Source organism: Dermacentor silvarum, chromosome 9 (genome assembly GCF_013339745.2).
Source record: "Dermacentor silvarum isolate Dsil-2018 chromosome 9, BIME_Dsil_1.4, whole genome shotgun sequence".
In the NCBI taxonomy this organism is placed as follows: domain Eukaryota; kingdom Metazoa; phylum Arthropoda; class Arachnida; order Ixodida; family Ixodidae; genus Dermacentor; species Dermacentor silvarum.
In genome coordinates this window covers 127,296,112-127,318,162 of record NC_051162.1, presented here as the reverse complement: position 1 = coordinate 127,318,162, position 22,051 = coordinate 127,296,112, and the positions used below count along the sequence as shown (strand labels likewise).

Below are 22,051 nucleotides of genomic sequence, written 5' to 3'. Positions count from 1 at the left end.
CCAAGTGATGGCGTGGTGCTAGATGGTGCTGCTGCGGAAAATTTCAGGAGGCCGTCAAGACCAAGAGACGTGGCATGCTCACCATAGGTGTCCGTCTTCTGCGAGACAATGCCCCAGTTCACAACTTTCATGTTGTCCAGATGGAAGCACGCAGCTGTGGGTTAGAAATTCTACCGCATGCCCCTTATTTACCCGGTCTCCCACCATCGGACATCCACCTGCTTACAATAATGAAGTCATTTTTGAAGGGCAAGCGTTTTCCAGATGATGAGACTGATTTTCGAAGTCACAACGTGGCTTCCAGAGTTATCTGTCGATCTCTACACGCGAGGCGTTTACATTTACATAAAGAGATGGGAGAAGTGCGTGTCCCAATGTGACATCTATCTAGAGAAGGCCTAGTAAATGTACCAAGTTTCGTTTCTCTCGGTCCAGATGAAGTGGGTCAGGAAAAATCTTTAATTTTAACGCCCCTTGCATGAAACTTGGCCGCTTTAGAGGCTCTAACAGATATAGTTTACACAGATGCGACATCTGTTTTTGGCGCACCGTTGCGGGTTTTTAAACTTGGTGTTTCTATTTTTTAAGGCTTACTGAGATTCGGCAATTTTAGTCAAATATTTGAAGCCCTAAATCAAAATTCGGCTTCCTAGAGTTGCTAGAATTTAACTTTCTCTGTGTGTGTGTGTGTGAGATACCACAGGTGTCATCAAAATTGGTCCAGTGGTTGTCCAATGAAAGCGCATCTGCGGTTTACATCTATTCCAAGAGAAAAATCGAAGTTGAGCTCGAGCTTGAGCTTCCTCTTAAGGCAGTAAAAAATCATTCTACTTGACTGCGAGTTCAAACTATACGTGCCATGAAGAGCCCCGCAGGGGCGTCTGCGTAAGCAGGCGTTTGGTGTGTTGCGACACCACGGACCCGAGCACACGAGGGTTGGACCTTCCCACGTTTAACCGTGCGTGGCTTAGCCGTGTCCGGGGAAAAGGGGATCCTGGGGGTTGAGCCAATGCTGAGTGCTTGGACCTTTATGGCCCCTCGGCGGAGGCAACACACCCCTTTGGCCTCGGCTTCACGTAGACGGCACTCCCGGACTGACCCATCCGGGAGAAATCGGTAGTTGCCTTTTCCTATCCTCCTCTCCATCCTTCGTCTTTCTCTCATACTTTCAATCTTTCCTGTCTTCTCCTCTCTTCTATTTACTTCCGACTTTCCAGGCAGCGAGGGTTAACCTTGTGTGTCATAACCACCCTTGGTTATACGTATTTGGTTATAGCGGGAACGTACAGCTGGCGTTTGTGGGGCTTGTGTCTACAGGTCCTACAGCGTCCCCTCGTTGGGCTCCATGGTGGGTGGCTGGCGTTCCTGCCGAAAGATCATTATTTTTCATGGCTTTTTCTTTCCCCGCGTTACCCGATCGCCCCCTTAAGCGTGGGCGCACCGAAGACTTATTCAAATTTTTTGGCCGCCAAACTGAAAACTTCCCTCGGTTCCACGTTGTCCACTGTGAAAAACCCGAAAAGACGGTGAGAATGATCTCACCTTTCCTAGTTTCAAAATGTCTAACGGAAACATTTGGCGCAGGCTACAAAGCATCAAAGATGGCTAGCGGCGATCTCCTATTGGAACTCCGCGATAAGAACCAACATGACAAGCTCCATAACCTAGCCTCATTTGGGGACATCCCAGTGACAATTACCCCGCACCGCACGATGAACACCACCCGTGGAGTGGTCTCCGATGACGACCTGATGCATCTGGAAGAAACTGAACTATTAGAAGGCTGGAGCGAGCAAAACGTAATCAATGTGAAGAGAATCATGCTACGGCGCGATGGAAAAGAGATGAAAACAAAGCATCTAATACTTACATTTGGTTCAAGTGTGCTTCCTGAAACTATTGAGGCAGGGTACGTGAAACTCCGGGTAAGACCATATGTTCCGAACCCTCTGCGATGTTTTAAGTGCCAGCGATTCGGCCACAGTTCGCAGAACTGCCGAGGTCGACAAACGTGTGCGAAATGTAGTGCCAATGAACACCTTGCTGAATCATGTGAAAACGCCCTCCACTGTGTGAACTGTGACGGGGACCACGCCGCGTACTCGCGGTCGTGCCCATCATGGAAAAAAGAAAAAGAAATTGTCGCAATTAAAGTAAAAGAAAACATCTCATTCAAGGAGGCACGAAGGCGGGTATTATCCCTGCCCAAGAACACTTTTGCCGAAGTGGCGCGTCAGGGGGCAGCGCCACAACGGCTTCCGGCGGCTGTCCGGCCCACACGCAGTGAGCCGCCAGCGACGCCATCCGCCCCCTCGGCGGCTGCAGCTAGCGCTGCTCCGCCATCTCAGAACAAGGGGCCATCGACCTCTGGGCTGGTGGCCTCAAGGGTCTCGTCCCACGAGACGAGGCCGTCACGACACACCAACCGCTCGCAAGAGCGCGTGTCCAGCGCCTCGCAAGAGGCGATGGACACAACAACCGGCCAGACGGCGCCGCCAGCGCCTAAGGAGCGGCGGGAATCTCTCGACCGCTCCAGAAAAGAGAAACCTCGCGTCACGGCGCCTGGAAAGGGCACCGTGAGCTAGTCTTCATCTTCTGAACACACAGCACAAACTCCTTTTCAATATGAACACGCAAATATTACAATGGAACGTTAGGGGTCTCCTTCATAACCTTGATGATGTCAAAGAGCTCCTTCTTAAATATAGTCCGAGGGTGCTGTGTGTCCAGGAGACGCATCTCAAAGCAGAGAACACAAACTTTTTAAGGCACCATGCCATTTTTCGCAAGGACCGCGACGACGCTACCGCCTCGTCGGGCGGTGTCGCTATAATAGTAGATAAAGGTGTTGCCTGTCGGCAATTGAACCTCCGAACTTCCCTTGAGGCAGTTGCTGTCCGAGCAATACTGTTCGGTAAGCTAGTCACAATTAGTTCGATTTACGTCCCTCCTTGTTATCAACTTTCCAAGACACAGTTTCAAAGCTTCATTGATGAACTTCCTCCGCCATACATAGTTGTCGGTGATGTGAACGCTCATAGCCCCTTATGGGGCGACTCTCGTTTAGATGCGCGAGGACGCCTTATAGAAAATTTTCTGTTTTCTTCAGGTGCATCTATACTTAACAAGAAAGAGCCAACTTATTACAGCGTTACACATAACACATACTCAGCCATTGATTTAAGTATAGTATCGAGTACTCTAATTCCGTATCTGGAGTGGTCTGTTCTCAGGAACCCGTTTGGGAGCGACCATTTCCCAGTTATGCTAAACTTAACAAAACAAGATACATGCTTGCCACATTTTCCTCGATGGAACATGGACTCGGCCGACTGGGAAATGTTCCGAGAGCTTACGTATTTAGGCGGAGATGAAATTGCTGTTTTTAATGTAGAAGACGCTGTTGCATACCTAACAGCTTTCATTATTAGCGCTGCAGCTAAATGTATTAGGCAAACTAGCGGATTAGCTAATAAGCGTCGCATCCCATGGTGGAACGACGAATGTCGGAAAGCGCGCAAAAATCAAAACAAAGCTTGGAGATTGCTTCGCAATTCTCCAACTGCTGAAAACCTCATTAATTTCAAACAGATAAAATCACAAGGTAGGAGAACACGTCGACGTGCAAAGAGGGAAAGTTGGGATAGGTACATCACCAGTATAAATTCGTACACCGATGAAAGAAAAGTCTGGAATCGGGTAAATAAACTAACAGGTCGGGAGTCGCATCCCCTACCCTTAGTAAGTACACAAGGTGATAGCCTCGAAGATCAGGCGGATTGTCTAGGCGAACATTTTGAATATGTGTCAAGTGCATCGCACTATACCGAAACATTCCTGAGAATCAAAGAACGCGAAGAGCGGCGGCCCCTAAATCGCAAAGGCTCATCGAGTGAGGCCTACAATTCTCCATTTACTTTAGCTGAGCTTCAAGCATCTCTCGCTTGTTGCAACAACTCAGCGCCAGGTGGGGATCGTATCATGTACGAAATGATTAGGTACTTACACCCCGAAACACTGAAAACACTCTTGTCTCTTTTTAATGCCATGTGGGCGGCTGGCTGTATTCCGTCTTCATGGAAGGAAGCCATAATCATCCCCATACTTAAACAAGGCAAAGACCCGTCCTTGGCCAGCAGCTACAGGCCAATAGCTCTAACAAGCTGCCTGTGCAAGCTGTATGAAAAAATGATAAACCGGCGCCTAATATGCTTCCTAGAAAATAACAAAATTTTGGACACCTTCCAGTGTGGTTTTCGAGAAGGTATGTCTACTACAGACCACCTTGTCCGGATTGAGGCATATATTAGAGATGCTTTCATACATAAGCAGTTCTGTCTGTCTGTATTTCTAGACCTAGAGAAAGCTTACGACACCACATGGCGCTTTGGAATTCTCCGAGATCTTTCCGCAATGGGTGTTCGTGGCAATATGCTTAACACAATCGAAAGTTACCTCACTAATCGCACATTTCGCGTAAGGGTGGGCAGAGCTTTGTCTAGGTCATTCACACAAGAAACTGGTGTGCCGCAGGGCGGTGTGCTTAGCTGCACACTATTTATTGTAAAAATGAATTCCCTGCGTACAGTCATCCCACGCACAATGTTTTATTCGGTTTATGTCGATGATGTGCAGATAGCCTTTAAGTCATGTAATATTGCCATCTGCGAACGACAGGTACAGCTGGGAATTAACAGATTGTCCAAATGGGCGGAGGAGAATGGTTTTAATGTTAACGCTCAGAAAAGCACTTGCATACTCTTTACAAACAAGAGAGGCGTAACGCCTGTCCCAAGTATACAAATCAAAGGAGATGCGCTCTCTTTGAGCAGCGAACATAAGTTTTTAGGAATCATTTTAGATTCCAAGCTTACATTTATTCCTCATATTAAATATCTGAGGACAAAATGCCTGAAGACAATGAATGTTCTAAAACTTCTGTCCCGCACAACATGGGGCAGTGATCGAAAATGTTTGCTTAACTTGTATAGGAGTCTTGTCCTCTCCCGGCTTGACTACGGGTCTATAATTTATAATTCTGCAACGCCAAGTGCATTAAAAATACTAGATCCCGTTCACCATCTGGGTATCCGCCTCGCGACCGGTGCCTTCCGAACAAGTCCGATCCAAAGCCTCTATGTAGAGTCTAACCAGTGGTCACTCCATCTGCAGCGTTCATATCGCAGTTTCACATATTTTCTGAAAGTACAAGCAAACAATGAACATCCTTCTTATTCAACCATAAATGACGTTACCGCTGCCACACTCTTCCATAATCGACCTGCAGCGAGAAAGCCATTCTCCTTGCGTGTGAGGAACCTCAGTGAGGAAATGGGTGTTCCGCTGCTTGATCATCGTCCTATGGCTCCAGTGAAACTGTTACCGCCGTGGCAGTGGCAACTCATAGATTGCGATACATCGTTTGTAGAGGTCACTAAACACGCACCAGAGGCACACATTAAAATGCATTTCTTAGAGCTTCAATACAAGTACTCGTGTACAGAGCTTTACACTGATGCCTCCAAGTCACATGCCGGGGTGTCTTATGCAGCCGTTGGCCCATCCTTCTCGGAAGCCGGTGTACTCCACCCGGAAACGAGTATTTTTACGGCTGAGGCCCATGCACTGTTGTCGGCTGTGAAGCATATAAGGAAATCAAAACTTCAAAAGGCAATTATATTTACGGACTCCCTAAGCGTCGTAAAAGCATTGATGTCACTCGGTAAACAAAAAAATCCTGTACTTACTGAGCTCTATTCCGTTCTCTGTGAAGCGTATTTATGTAACCAGCATGTCATTATATGCTGGGTGCCTGGCCATAGAAGCATTGAGGGTAATGTGCTAGCTGACCGAATGGCTACGTCAATAACATCACACGCTATTAACCCTACAGCTGCTGTCCCTGTAACAGATCTGAAACCTTTCCTGCGAAAGAAACTGCGAAGCCACTGGCAACGCTTGTGGGATGCTGAAACAAGTAATAAGCTTCACTTGATTAAACCACAGTTAGGTTCCTGGCCCCCCGTAACGAAAACACGGCGAACTGACGTCCTATTCAGTCGGTTGAGAATAGGACACACGTACGGAACCCACAGTTTTTTGTTGACAGGTGATGAACCACCAACCTGTGGTAGATGTGGTGAGAGGCTGACCGTCCTCCATGTCCTCCTGGAGTGCCGGGAAGCCGAAACAGAGAGAAGGAAACATTTTCCTCTTGCATACCGATACCATATCCCTATCCATCCCAATATGTTTATTGGCAAAGAACCGATTTTTAATTACCAAAGCAGTCCTAGGTTTCTTGAATGACGTGGTACTACATGTAATTAGCCCTAGATATTCGTAGCACATCCTCCCGCCAGAGGATGCTGTTGCGATAGTGTTTAGTATAGCACATGCCTCCAGGCCTTTATGTTCAAGGGTTCTGTTGAGGCAATAGTGCTTCATGCCAATTTTCGCATCGGACATATTTTGGAAATAGTAATATTTATTTGCAATGCATATTCAATGTTCATAGCACACGCCATTAGTCATTCCCATTATCTTATTACCTGTAGATTTTATGCACTTTACAGCGACAATTTTAGGCCCCTTTACAGCCACGTCATATCCACCACTCGTAATCCATCGCATCAATTTAAACTCATTAACACTGGCCCGGCGCTCTTTGGCCATTATTGGCCCTTGCGCCGTTAAACCCCATATATCATCATCATACGTGCCATGAAGAGACACGTCTTACTTGAAATATGTGCATTAATTATGACAATCTAGTGCGCAGTGAAATATCGAATACGAGAGATTGACATCGACAGCTAATAATGTTTATTTCACGCATCATGGTTCAAAACAGGCCGGTAATGTTGTACTAGCTTTACTGCATATTTTTATGTTAAGTATTTCCACCGCTAAAACGTGGTTACATACAGTTGCATTTTTGTAGTAGCACAGTCTCTTAACGCGTACCGTGTGCAAGGGTGATGTTCTTGTTAATCTTATTTATTTATTTATTTATTTATTTATTTATTTATTTATTTATTTATTTATTTATTTATTTATTTATTTATTTATTCTTATCTATTTCTACTTCTGGCGTGCACAATGTAGGTCCAAAAACGCCATTAGCTCATTTCCTGCGTGAAATACTAATTTCAAAATATATATATATATATATATATATATATATATATATATATATGTGTGTGTGTGTGTGTGTGTGTGTGTGTGTGTGTGTGTGTGTGTGTGTGTGTGTGTGTGTGTGTGTGTGTGTGTGTGTGTGTGTGTGTGTGTGTTGCTTTAATATGCCCGGCATTCGCCGGGCACATGATGCACTCATATGGTAGCACGTATTTTGTTTCAGAAACACAGCCAATAAACACCTAATATGAGCTGTATTTCTTATTATTCGCTTTCAACTTCTAGTATGCATACTGTGGGTCCCAAAAGCATACGTGTCATCGTTTCCACAAGAATGCGTCGATCAGTTTGAAGACATATGCGACGCGGAAGTTCCAGCCTACCAAGAAGGCCTGTGTGACGACGCTCTCGGCGATTAATAAAATCATACGCACGTCCTGTACACTCCAAATTCCCCTGGAATTTGTTTCTGATGTGACCTTCTAAAGCCCTATGAACATGCTGCTCGTCAAGAAAACTGTGGTTGCTTCTTCTGCAGTAAATACAGTATGTTTAGAACGGGCATAATAAATGTTTCTAAAGCGATGGTTTCTTTGCTTCTTCCTTCAACTTCGTTGGCGCTGTATTGCCGTTTAGAGAACATATTCGATCACTGGGCATCTGCCTATCATGGGCGAAGGAAGTGACTAGACGGGAGCATTCCGCAACAGGAATGAAGCCAAATGAGGTCGCCCAACACATGATCGTCACTTCAAAGCGCGCGGTAGGTTTTAGTGTTCCCGATCCTTCCAGGCTGTGCAAGCAGGGCTGCCAAACAAATCGATTAAAAAAAATTCCTGCCGGTCCCTCGCATCGTGGGAATCGACGAAAGCGAAGCGTTGTGTGCTGTTCGCTTTGATTGGCGGTAATTAGCCGCGATGTCGACGGCGAATGCACAATTTCTTCAGCGTTTAGTACCGTACGAGATCGGTGAGTCGATGTTAAACGTTACCTTGCGTGCACCACTGCTGTTTGTTCGCGTAGTACACAGAACACACAAAGCGAGACGTGTTTGAGGCGTTGATGTGCCCCATTGTTCATAACCTCCGAGAAGGTTAGCGCTGATGATCATTGTCTCACACGGAACATTGCGCCGGGGCAGTGGAGTTCAACTTAAGTTGAATTATGGGGCTGTACGCGCCAAAACCACAATTCGATTATGAGGCACGCCGTATAGTGACGGACTCTAGATCAATTTTGACCCCCTGGGGTTCTTGAACGTGCCCCTACGTACACGAGCGTTTTTGTATTTCGCCCCAGTCGAAATGCGGCTTCCGGGGTCTGGATCGAACCCGCGTCCTCGAGCAATGCTGTAACCGCAGAGTTACCGCGGCGGCTACAGAAGTGTTGATTTGACGTGCGACCGCTATCGCCAAAACGCTATGGTGTTTTAATGTGGCTTTGCGTCAGCACTCCCTGCGTCAGTTGTCCGCTTGACAAATTTGTACGCTGCTTATTTTTCAGAAATAGCAGAAACGTACCGTACCGTTCCTTGAAGATAAATTTATCCAGTTTGTCCCCAACCGCTCTCGTGTATAGCAGTCGACATGACACCGTCATGGCTAATTGCAGATGGCCCTTATGCGATAGAAGTTTTGTCAATGTAGTACAAGGACGCACTATGGGATATTTATTATCAAACGCAGCGAAGCAGAGCTTATCAGGTGATCTTTTCAGCAACGAGTCTTTCGCAGCGGCCGACGTCTCTACTAATCTGATAATAAATAAAAAATGTATGAACTGCCGCTTTCTGAAATCATGTTATACTGTCAAACCCGAATGAATTAAGGTTGGTTTAACCTCGTTATAGTTTATTTTGGGTATATATGCCAGATCACCTGATATATCGAACTATATTTAGCCTGTTTGTTATAACCAGCTTCGACGATATTGTCACCTGTAGTAGTGGGAATAGGGCAAGCGCAGAGGCGCAAGAAGAACGAAGTGCGCGTGCTAACCGCCCCGCTCGATGGTTAGCTCTCGCCGCCATTTTCTCCAGAGCCCAGCTGCTCATAAATAAACGTCGTTAGCCCCCTTTGAAGGCGCGTGGCAAAGTGGTGGAGGTGCTGGGTACTTCTCACTCATGCCGCAGACTCCTCCTGGGAGCGGAAGCACCAGCCCTGTGTTAGTTGATACTCCCGTCCATCGGACCAGCCGCAGGATCCGGGGACTGCCTCCTGAAGATACTGAAGACACCGCAGTGCTTCAGACTACCCCAACCGGTATGGAACGTTCAGTGACGAATCGGTATACGCTTCAAAATCCACTGGTGCCGAAGTCGTTCCATGGCGACGTCTTCGAAGACGTCGAAGACTGGATGGCCGACTTCGAGCGCGTGGCCGAATGCAACGAATGGGATGACGCGACTAAACGTAGGAATGTCTACTTTTGCCTGGAGGACGGCGCGCGTACATGGTTTCAAAACCGTGAGGAGCAACTGACGTCGTGGCGCGACTTCCGTCGTCAGCTACTAGACACCTACGCCAGTCCCGATCGCCGCGAACGAGCCGAATGAGCAATCCAGGCCCGAGTCCAGCTTCCCAACGAAAGCGTTACTGCGTTCGTCGAAGATATGACGCGCCTCTTCAGACGAGCAGACCCTGGAATGACCGAGGACAAGAAGCTGCGTCACCTGATGCGAGGGGTGAAGGAGCAACTCTTCGCTGGTCTGGTGCGCAATCCTCCCAAGACTGTCGCCGAATTTTTAGCCGAGGCTGTAAGTATGGAAAAGATGCTTCAGCATCGCTCGAACTTTTATGATCGGCAAGTGAACGCGAGTACTGACATTTTGACGGCCATTGGAAACAATAATGACAACCTTCGCGAACTCATCCGCACCGTTGTGCGCGAAGAACTAATGAAGGTTTATGGCACGCCACAAGCCACGGTGAGCTCCATTGCGAGTGTTGTAAAAGATGAAGTCAACCAAGCACTCCGGTCCAACTTTCCTTTTGCTAACACCGCGCCTGTACCTTCTGTACACCACCGTGCGACCTACGCAGAAGTGTTGAGACAGCCTGCTTCGTCCCCGCCGCTGTTTGTCCAGGCCGCTCATCCGGTTGCACTTCCACCAGCCCCACCGGTGTCTTACATCGAGGAACGACGCACGCCTCCACCGTTTCACCATGCCGCTCCTCCGATTGTGCTTCCGCAGGAGCAACCAGTACATTACGCCGACGATCGACGCATGTCCCCTCGGAAGTCAGATGTTTGGCGCACTCCGGATCGCCGTCCTCTGTGCTTCCACTGTGGTGAGGCAGATCATTTGTACCGCCAGTGCCCATACCGACGCCTTGGGTTGCGGGGCTTTTCCGCCTACTCGCCACCACCCCGACTGGGCCAACGACCTCGGGACATTGAAGATTATCTCGCTCAGCAACGCATGCCACCGCCTACCGGGCGGCAGTCGCGCTCGCCGTCGCCAAGGCGATTTTCACCATCGCCTCAGCGGTATTCGAGCAGACGGTCGCCAAGTCCCCGCCGGGAAAACTAACTCCAGCGACCTTTGGGGGCGAGGCCGCTGGCAGTCGACGCGCTGAAGACCTCCGATCGACGCGAGTAACGAAGGGTACCGGACCGACATTAACTGCAGCTGAACGGAATGACCGGCTTTCGCTCGACATACCTGTGGTGATTGACGGTTATGCGGTTAGCGCTTTAGTGGATACCGGAGCGGACTATTCTATATTAAGCGGGAAGATGGCGACGTTGCTGAAGAAAGTAATTACACCTTGGCATGGTTCGCAGATTCGTACGGCTGGTGGTCACGTCGTTACTCCACTGGGAACCTGCACGGCAAGAGTTCGGATTCGAGGATCGACATTCGTGGCGAGTTGCCTTGTCTTACGAGAATGCTCCCGCGACGTCATTCTCGGAGTTGACTTCCTGCAGGAATACGGCGCTGTTATTGACTTACGGGGAGGTGTAGTCACGTTCTCAGCCGACCAAGCAATCGACACAAACGCCGACAAACGACGTGACGACGCGCTACGTGTTTCCGCCGAAAGTGTTACGCTTCCTCCACGAGCCAGTGTTCTAGTCGAAGTGATGTGCGGTGGATTGCGCGAAGGTGGAGTGGTCGCAGAAAGTAACTTAGCGTATCTACTGACGCAAGGTGTTTGTGCGGCCAGAAGTGTGCTACAGCTTCGTGATGGCCGATCTAAGTTGCTAGTCACCAACTTTAGTAACGAGCATCGACACCTTTTCCGCGGTACTTCCATAGCGTTTGCAGAAGAAAATAGAACACGTTGCTGAATGTTTTGTCCCTGAACCAGTGAGGATGGCTGACAAGGCACTGGGCAACGTCGACATTAATTCAGAGTTGTCTCAAGACAAACAGGCAGCACTACACGCGCTCTTGCTCGAATTCAGGGCATGCTTCGCAAGCTCGTCTAAGGTGCGCCAGACTTCAGTTACAAGGCACAGGATCATCACATGCGACGACGCACGCCCGATACGCCAGCAGCCCTACCGCGTGTCGGCAAAGGAACGCGAAGCGATTCGTACGCAAGTACAAGAGATGCTTGAAGACGGCGTGATCGAACCTTCCAACAGCTCATGGTCGTCTCCGGTCGTTCTTGTCAAAAAGAAAGACGGAACGCTACGCTTTTGCGTCGACTACCGGAAGCTCAACAACGTAACTAAAAAGGACGTGTACCCACTGCCACGTATCGACGACTCGTTAGATCGACTGCGGCGTGCCCAGTACTTTTCGTCACTCGACTTGAAAAGTGGATACTGGCAGATCGAGGTAGACGAACGAGACCGCGAGAAAACTGCCTTTGTGACTCCCGACGGCCTTTACGAATTTCGAGTGCTCCCTTTCGGCTTGTGTTCAGCCCCAGCTACTTTCCAGCGAATGATGGATACTGTCCTCGCTGGATTGAAGTGGCAGACTTGCCTTGTGTATCTTGACGACGTAGTTGTCTTTTCTGAAACATTTGAGCAACATCTTCATCGCCTGCGGCATGTGCTAGAAGCGCTCCGATCGGCTGATCTCACGCTTAAACCTGAAAAGTGCCACTTCGGTTATGAAGAGCTCAAGTTTCTTGGACACGTCGTCAGCGCCAAAGGAGTTCGACCCGATCCCGAAAAACTTGCCGCTGTGGCAGCTTTTCCTCCTCCTGCCGACAAGAAGGCCGTCCGACGCTTCCTGGGCTTCTGTGCGTATTATCGCCGCTTCATTGACAACTTCTCGAAGATTGCGGAACCCCTGACTCGCCTTACCAGGGATGACACGCCATTTACCTGGACGCATGAGCAACAGACGGCCTTCGCTGACCTACGACAACGCATGCAGTCAGCACCCGTCCTGGCACATTTCGACGAAGAGGCTGACACCGAGGTGCATACTGACGCCAGTAACATCGGCCTTGGCGCAGTACTCGTCCAACGTCAAGACGGCATTGAAAGAGTAATTGCTTATGCTAGCCGCTCGCTGTCCCGTGCCGAGGCGAACTACTCTACTACAGAAAAAGAGTGTCTCGCGGTCGTCTGGGCGATCACGAAGTTTCGCCCTTATCTCTACGGCCGCCCCTTCAAAGTGGTGACAGACCACCATGCTCTATGTTGGTTGGCGAACATACGCGATCCTTCAGGACGACTGGCACGGTGGAGCTTGCGGCTACAGGAATTTGACGTCACTATAGTTTATAAGTCTGGCCGCAAGCACGAAGACGCCGACACGTTGTCGCGTGCTCCCGCCGAATCTGTCAGTCGACAGTCAGAGGACGACGACGGCTTCCTGGGCGCTCTCACTACGTCGGACTTGGTCAGATGGCAGCGTGACGACGCTGAAATTCGACCTCTAATCGACCACTTAGAGGGCCGTCAAACAACCATACCACGCCATCTACGTCGCGTCTTGACGTCCTTCTGTCTACGAGACCATGTGCTGTACAAGAAGAACGCCCGCCCGAATGACCGAGCCTACCTCCTAGTAGTTCCCAAGGACTTGCGGGACGATATTCTTTTCGCTTGCCACGACGAGCCTACATCTGGCCACCTCGGCTCCTCACGAACGCTTGCTAGAGTGCGCGAGATGTATTACTGGCCCGGGCTGTCGGCAAGCGTAAAACAGTATGTTAAAGGCTGTCGTGAATGTCAGCGGCGAAAGTCACCACCCCTGAAGCCCGCCGGGTTATTGCAACCCATCGAACCACCTCATAAGCCATTCAACCAAGTCGGCTTGGACATTCTTGGGCCGTTTCCTCTATCAACCGACGGCAACAAGTGGGTGATTGTCGCCACTGACTATTTAACCCGGTATGCTGAGACAGAGGCGCTCCCACGAGCCACGGCTTCTGAGGTAGCGCAGTTCTTCATGTGTCACATTGTCTTGCGCCATGGTGCCCCATCCATTGTTATCACAGACAGAGGAACGGCGTTCACGGCACAGCTCATGGACGAAATTTTTCAACTAAGCAACACCAGGCATCGAAAGACGACCGCTTACCATCCGCAGTCCAACGGCCTTACGGAGCGACTAAACAGGACCATCACAGACATGATCTCTATGTACATCGACGTCCAGCACAAAACATGGGATCGTATCCTGCCTTATGTGACCTTCGCGTATAATACCGCCGTACAAGAAACAACGCGCTTCACACCATTTCGCCTCGTCTACGGCCGCGAAGTGCAGACGATGCTGGACGCTATGCTTCCGTGCCACGACTCCGAGCACCTAACTACTGACGCCGAAGAATTTGCTCAGCGCGCTGAGGAGGCTCGCCAGCTCGCGCGGCTGCACATCGGTGAGCAGCAAGTCTCAGATGCACGGCGCTATAACATCCGTCACCGGCAAGTGCGCTACAGTCCCGGAGACCAAGTGTTGGTGTGGACCCCTGTTCGCCGCCGTGGCCTTTCTGAAAAGTTGCTCAGCCGGTATTTTGGCCCATACAAAGTGCTGCGCCGCATTAGTGACGTGAACTATGAAGTCGTTCCAGACAGTGCGGCGCAAACACGGCGTAGACAACCACCTAGCCCTGACGTCGTTCACGTCGTACGCATGAAGCCCTACGTTGCGCGTTCGTGATTTTTACGCTCCCATGTGCACCCTATGCGCTTACCTCTCTGTTTCTAGAGACGTAGAGAACTGTTTCTAGCTACGCTGCTGTAGCTATCACTGTGTTCTGTGCTCGAGCATTTTCATTGAGCGTGTTTTTTTTGTTTTTTTTTTTTGTTTTTTTGTTGTTGTTTTTTTCCCCTTTCCCACACCACTTCTTGAGCATCGAGGCGATGCTCTTTCCGAGGAAGGGGGGAAATGTCACCTGTAGTAGTGGGAATAGGGCAAGCGCAGAGGCGCAAGAAGAACGAAGTGCGCGTGCTAACCGCCCCGCTCGATGGTTAGCTCTCGCCGCCATTTTCTCCAGAGCCCAGCTGCTCATAAATAAACGTCGTTAGCCCCCTTTGAAGGCGCGTGGCAATATACACAGCCGATCTTCACACGTTAAGTCTCGCGCCGGAATATCGTGCTAGTTTGTTATGAATTGAACGCCAGTTTACACACGCTCCGATGCGTCGGTGAGCTTTCAGGTTTTTGTTCACTAAGTGTAAATTCATGTGGCGGAAGTAAACATGACTATTTGCATAGGTGCCTAATTGCCCGACCCAATGCAACCATTTAATTCCACGGTGTATCCTTCATCAAATAATGCTAACCCCTTTTTGTCATAAACAAAATGTAACCGATAGTTGTAAATAATGTACTAGCGTAAGTACCACAGCAGCCTTCCTAAGTTCACTCTCACTTTCACTCATCAACTTTCGTGATAGATCGCGGTCATTGCAAAATTCAAAACATTCGGTATGCTGAGTATGCCCCTGGTTAGAAATACTGTGACTGTGCCCGCAGTTGAGAGACTCAAAATGTGTGGGGAAGTACGCTGCTACTCCAGCTAGCACTTTTCCGACCTGCACTTTTTTTAGTGGAGAAAAATGCGAAGTGAATCGAGTGCTACTTTGTTGGCTCGGATGGCTACCAAGTGGAAAGAAGGAGTGAAGCCTGCAGAAAGGTATTTTTCCTCGAGCTGCTGTGCAGTCAACCGTAACTTTCTCTTGTTAACCTGCCTGTCTTTCTTCAAATCCTATCGGTTTTTGTGTCACCACATCCAATGCGGCTAGTTAGGTTGAACGAGCGAAATAAGAACGTGTACGTGACAAAAGTGAGTTCGTTCACAAAAACAAGTTAACCGACCTTACAGGATGCGACATGTGAACTATTTTTGCCCAAAGCAGACAGTCAAGTGAAACTGTGGTAGCGCCTGGCAGGTGACAAGCGTCATGCATTCTGAATTCTTGATTAAATAATTTCCCTCGGTGGCAGGCAACCTATAAAACAAGAAGGCCTGAATTTAATTTAATTTATTTCATTTTAGATTACGTTTTAGCATACGACATCTGCAAGGGCGTCAAATCAGCTTGATTGGAGCGATACAACTCTATTTTCAAGCCCATGTAATTTATTCACTATGAGACGGCTACTCAGGCTTGTCTCTAACTCAGTGTTCAATGAAATTGACGAGCTTTCAACTTGTCGCTGACAGCCCCGAACAACGCTAGCTGCATTAAATGAACGCCACAAATAAAAAGACGTCACAGCTTATAAGCTGGTCCGAGTTTTGTCCTAAGGTGGTCAGATTCCAAGCTGAATGTCTGTGCAGCGCACGGTTTCTAACAAACCAAGAATGACTAGCGCATTTCGAACGGATCGAACGGTCGTCGCCGTCCACGCATGCCTGGCGTTTATATTACCAGTCGCCTTGTGTCTCGGTGAACACAGGCTCCACAGAAACAAGACGAATGCATTTCAGGTGAGGCACAGGTAGTAACTGGTGCGAAGGATCTTTATCTAAGACGTCGCAAACACGCCTGCTTATAGGGGTGTTCTTTTTCGCTGCTCGTATAATCACAGAAATATGCACGAAAGCCGACTCGACAGAGAAGGCGTTCATGTGCATGTCCCTGTGATCCTTACGTTATTACGCTGTGCATCGGTGGTGTTGAAGTTTAGCGCTTGCATGTTGTTTTGTATCAATATAGCCACAGGTAAATTTGGTGATTATGACTTACCACAGTCAATCCAGAGTGGGAGCGACGGACAGTATACGTTGCATTTGCCTCTGCCTTCAAACATTGCTTCGACTTCTTTACCAATGTATTTGAAGCTAACATCTCATTGCAAATCCGTTCAGTGATAGTGATGAGAGTCATTAGCCTCCAATTGCTAACATTCGACAGTTTGCATAACACTATAGAGGGGAAAATATGCGCATCAAATGCGCTGAGGGAAATAATTTAAGCGAAGCTATCGTTGGTATTTTAGACGGCTTACACAATAGCAATAAAGCAATAAGCGAGAGATGAATATACAGGATTGGCGGAGGATGGCGATGGAGGAGATGCGGCTGTCCATACCGAAAATTAGTTGAAATTTTTTGTGGGAAGACAACGCCTGTCAACAACCCGTTACAAAGGAGTACATTTTAAACGTCCATCTGACATAAGGGAAGCTAAAAAATGGAGAGAATCTCTATGTAAAGAAGCCAAGAAGATAGGAGGAGAGCTGAGCAAGAGAAGATGATGGAAAGAGGTTGACATTCTCAGCTGTCTATATTGTTCCGTGTCACAACCTTCGTTCCCATTGCTCATTGATAAGCGGCGTTTAATTAGGTCTACAAGGCAAAGTTTTTCAGTTGGCGCTCGTGGGCTTATCATTTCAACAGAGTGCTAATTTGGGCCGGTTGTGCCTACTTACACAATGAAAGAAACCAAAGCTTTTCGATGCAACGTATTACAGACGCGACACACACATCGTCTGTGTATAGGTCCTTTATATTTCATTTGGAGAGTGCTGTTTTTCGCTATTGCTTATCATCTAACCGGCTTGGAATTTATACTGAGACACTCTACTTACCACGCTGCGTCATCGCTTGCGTGAACCCGTGCGCAGGTTTTTGACATCTTTGCGGACGGTGTGGCCTTGTACACTTCCAGCAACGACCCTAGCCTGAAGTGTATGACCGCCGACCGGATAGAATACAAGCCGAACAGGAAGGTTGTTTACACTTGGAATCTTCTCAGTGTCCGAGGCTCGAAAAGGTAAGGCGCTACCACACGTCAAAGATCAGTCTCTGTAGTTACTCCCCAAAGACTACCTTAAGGTTTAAGGATGCTTAAATGCTAGTGAATGCTTAGTTAAATGGAATGCTGTGCTATTCTCTACATTGCTAACAATGTTTGCGGAAATGAGCATCGTAGCCCTTATCAACCGCGCAAGGTAGCAAGTAAGTACCGTTAACGCAGAGCCACTTGCGTACTTAGGCTTACTATATTACTACTTACATATTAAAACATTATATCCAGTTAGTATAACTAACTACTATAGCTTGCGGTAATGCAGCGATGTCAAGGTTTAGTTGTCTGTGTACAGATCGCCGAAAAAATCAGCCCAAATAAGCAGTGCTTAGCTGTTAGCAGCTCTCGGAACTCTTATTTTAGATTAATTTTGCTAGATTTTAGACGTTTCTTTGCAGCAAATGAACACAATCGGTCGTTGATAGCAAAAAGATGCTACAAAACACCGTGAAGATAACCTGATTCTAATGATTTTTTTTTTACCATTTCAGAGACAAGTACAACGTCGCATATTACCCAGGTCCTACACAAGACACTGTATTCGCCATTGTCAACCACGGTGAATACGACGATTTGAAATATTTCTGTTTTGTTCGCTAAGTACTTCAGCAAAAGCTAAAGAAACAAAACATGACATTGCAACTCCAGGACTAAGCAATATGTGGGCTGCCCCTACTTAAACGCTTGGTATGCAGTTGAATATTTCAATATTTTTTCCTTACAATATTATACGCAATTGATACGGAATGCACCTCGATTCTATAAGAATTTTAAGAGAAGCACGCGTAAACTTTGACATATGCATGAGAGAAAGGTTTGTTTCCTTTTTAAATCGAGTCCCAAACCAATCAGGTCCAAAGAGCATACTGGGTTGATTCGAATTCGAGATCTTATCGTAATCTTATCATGGTTTAATATTTTTGTTGCAGAGTGGAAGCATCCCTTTTTAGCCAAGCTTCACTACACCAATAATAAGAACTGCGTTGTTGCCAATTTACCATACAAGGGTCAAGGTAAGGACTTGCGCTCATACTATGACGAGTTTCTTTCAGTAGACAATTACCTTGGACGTTATTGCGATTGCTACGCTTAAAGCCCTCAAGTACATTAGTATGCAAAGCGTATTCCCATCGTATAGCGTACATTATACGTAGCTAATAAGACCTGACAGAAACCAGCTTGATAACAAGATGTGTTGTCCTGCGAGCTGATTCATCATCATCATCATCAGTATGTATTTATGTCCACTGCAGGACGAAAGCCTCTCCCTGTGATCTTCAATTACCCCTATCTTGCGCTAGCTGATTCCAACTTGCGCCTGCAAATTTCGTAACTTCATCACCCCGCCTAGTTTTCTGTCATCTTTGATTGCGCTTCCTTTCTCTTGGTAACCATTCTGCCACTCTTGTGGTCCAGCGGTTATCCATCCTACGCATTACACACCAAGATAATTTACAATATAGTCATGGTGACACTTCAATCAACCAAGAGAACAGGCTACCTTCAGGAAGGGATATTCTACAATCGTGCTGTTTTTGTGCTTGACACCAAAATTAGTCAAAGGAAAACTTCATTTGACCGCATCGAATATTTTATCTTACCGCTTAAGTCTAATAGATACAATACAAACCAAACACCCTTTATACGCCCATAACGGTGTTGAACTGTTTTGTGCCTAAACCAAAATGCAATGAACAATAAAACCACAGTCACCTGTATACCTTATGGTTTGAAAGAGGCAGGACGTGCGGTGTTAATTTTACAGCATACATTGTCATGCTCTTTAAGACTTCCCTGCATTGAAATATGGTTTCATACATGTGCATGTTTTTATGTGTGTGCCAGGAAAACAGTCTCTTAGCATATAACATGTGCAGCATTGTTGTGTTTCTTACTCGCGCTTGTTTATCTTAGTCATTTTTTTTTTTTTTTTGCTATCGCTTTCTGCTTCTAGCGTGCGCACTGTAGGTCTGTAAAGCTGTTCAGAAAAGGCCCAGTTCATGCGTATGGCACTAATATTAAGTATCTTTTTGCTTAATTCTTAACCGCAATAAAATACGATGAGAGGTTGTATGTATGATAGCATGTATCTTGTGTAGAAACACAACCTATGAACACATAATATGTGTTGTCTTATTATTCGCTTTCTACTTTCAGTGTGCGTACTCTGGGTCCCGAGAGCATATGCATCATCATTTCCGCAAGAATGCGTCGATCAATTTGAAGACATTTGCTACGTGGAAGTTCCAGCCTACCGAGAGGGCCTGTGTGACTACGCGCGAGGCGATTATTAAAATTATATGCACTTAACCACCGTGATGGCGTACTGGCTTTGGCGTCACGCGAGCTACGCCTGAGGGCGAGGGACCAAATCCCGGCCCCGGCGGCCGCATTTTGACGGGGGCGAAATGCAGGAACGCCCGTGTTCCGTGCATTGAGTCCACATTGAAGAACTGCAGGTGGTCGAAGTTATGCCGGAGAATCCCCCCCCCCCCCCCCCTACTACGGTGTGCCTCATAATCATATCGTGGTCCGTATCAGTCATATCACAGCATATCGCGGCTGGGCACGTAAAACCTCAGAATTATTTCTTTTAATTATACGCGTTTCATGGACGCCCCAAATTCACGTCGAATTTGTTTCTCCTGTGACCGTATGAACTCTCACGAATGACGTGTCCGTTCTTGGTTAATCCCCCAGAATAGGTATCTTCCACTGTGACAGGCTTGCGACAGCATCAACTAGCGCGAAAAAGACATCGGACGACAGCAAGAAGCACAGAGGATAGAGCGCTAGTCTTCAACTGAATTTTTACTACAAGGAAACTTTACGCCACGCACTGCAATTTACGAATCATAGACGGTCAGTCCGCAAGTCATATTAACTTTATTTATTTTATTTTATTAGAAATACTTTCAAGGCCCGAAGACACTACAGAAAGCAGTGGTATGATTACAAACTTATGCAGTGAAATAACAGATAAAGAGTTACAAGGCATTTTCCAAGGCGATATTGAATCGTTCTGCATCTGCAATGGCAGCAATGGAGGAGGGAAGGTGGTTCCATTCGGTGCTTGTTCTTGGGACGAAAGACTCATGATATAAGTTAGTGCTACACAATGGCAAGCTTACTTTGAAAAAGTGATCGGTTCTAGCTGAAACGTAGCAAGGCGGTGAAAAAAGAGCGAGTTTCAATAGTTGATTGTGGCGGTATATTTTATGAAAAAGGATTCAGGCAGGAGCATTTGCGACGGAGGGAAAGGTCCGGTAAGTATAATGTTCTTTTCATGGACGTGACGCTAGAATTACGGGAGTAGTTAGACAGGATGAAACGCGCGGCGCGATTCTGAACTGCTTCGAGGGCAATGATGAGGGTCGTTTGGCTAGGACGAATTCTGAGTATCACACCAGTTTCGAGATATGCGTTGCCAAAGTGTACGAGAAATTTCAGTGATGTTGCAATTATTTTTGATCTTCAATACTTAAAAAGACGTTTTGTTAAAGGAGTAAGTCGAACAACAGTGCATGTTAACAGTAAGTTTGCAGCGCTTATCCCAAAACTGATGCTTGTTTCAAAATTCGTTCCAAGTGAAATCACCGGCTGCAATTTGTAAATTGCAATATGTGCGCTAAAGTGATTAGTTAATTGGTGTATTGTGCATGTTGTTTTTTCAAGTTATGTCCATCTCTTCAAGGATTACAGCACAATGAGTAGATTTTTCAATGAAAGAACAGATGATAATGTCCGGTGGAACAACGTTATTCGGCGTGTCTGTTCTGCACCGTTTAGATGACAGAATCGATTTCTTCTAGCATAAGGGAGACACTTTGATCTGCAACATGTGGCATTTGTGCCACCCGTGGCGTCAGCAACAGACGGGACCAGATGTCTTGCGCGAGTTCACGGGTTCAATGCACGGTTCACTCGACCGTGTGAAAGAAAAATACTACAGCTATAAGCTGAGCGAGCCCTTCAATATATTGACAGGTTGGGAGATATAGCGCGCGCTCCCGCCTGAAGTTTCGCAGTGACTGTTGAAACACACCTTTAGGCCATCAGTTCTTCCGAATTTAATACAACGCTTTGATAGAGTGAGCGAAACAATCGCCATATTTTCCCCTGTATGCATTTTTTTATTTTGTGTTTTGCCCACGGCTCTGGCATTTATTGCGGGCCTCTATCATTTGATGCAGCCATGTAACACAAATTTGTCAAGCCATTCGTTTCCGCATTCGCATTATCTCACATTACAATTTACAATACGAAGTTGGTAATACATAACGTAGCACCTTGCATTATAATACGAAGTTACCTTCCGCACTTTGTTTCGCCGAGTTAGCTTCTGTTTTAATGTCCATGATTCATTGGGTTTAACGTCCCAAGCAACACTGCAGCTATGAAAGCCGCCATAGTAAAGGATTAATTTTGACCACCTGGGCTGCTGTAGCGTGCAACTAAACCTAAGTACTAGCGTTATTGCATTCCGTTCCCATTTAAATGCGGCCGCGGCTACCTGAAATAGGTATATCATATTGAGACATTCGGGAATTTATGCGGGTTTTTCTTTGTAGACAAGCAAAGAACATAACTGTAACATCCGTAGGATGCCAACAGACTATGAAGGCAAGGAGAGTTCGGGGAAAAGTAACTGTTCTAATTTAAATGTATAAATAGCTAAAAAGGAAAAACGAAACAAGGAAAGGCAAATTCCTGCGGTAAATTGTCTATTCTTTCTCTT

At 47.0% G+C, this 22,051-nt stretch overlaps 2 protein-coding genes across 2 annotated transcripts in view; both read left to right on the top strand.

The window, feature by feature from the left end:
- LOC119464268 (uncharacterized) overlaps positions 1-7,698 on the top strand; it is a 46,515-nt gene extending 38,817 nt beyond the window's left edge. Inside the window, exon 5 of the mRNA XM_049655718.1 lies at positions 7,423-7,698. Within this exon, the coding sequence (XP_049511675.1) occupies positions 7,423-7,556 (134 nt within the window). The 3' untranslated portion in view covers positions 7,557-7,698. The remainder of the gene's footprint in view (positions 1-7,422) is intronic.
- LOC125940049 (uncharacterized) overlaps positions 1-19,619 on the top strand; it is a 42,408-nt gene extending 22,789 nt beyond the window's left edge. The window contains exons 2-5 of the mRNA XM_049655722.1: positions 17,129-17,277; positions 17,805-17,872; positions 18,243-18,326; positions 19,471-19,619. Of these exons, the coding sequence (XP_049511679.1) occupies positions 17,195-17,277; positions 17,805-17,872; positions 18,243-18,326; positions 19,471-19,607 (372 nt within the window). The 5' untranslated portion in view covers positions 17,129-17,194 and the 3' untranslated portion in view covers positions 19,608-19,619. The remainder of the gene's footprint in view (positions 1-17,128; positions 17,278-17,804; positions 17,873-18,242; positions 18,327-19,470) is intronic.
- Positions 19,620-22,051: the final 2,432 nt, after the last annotated feature.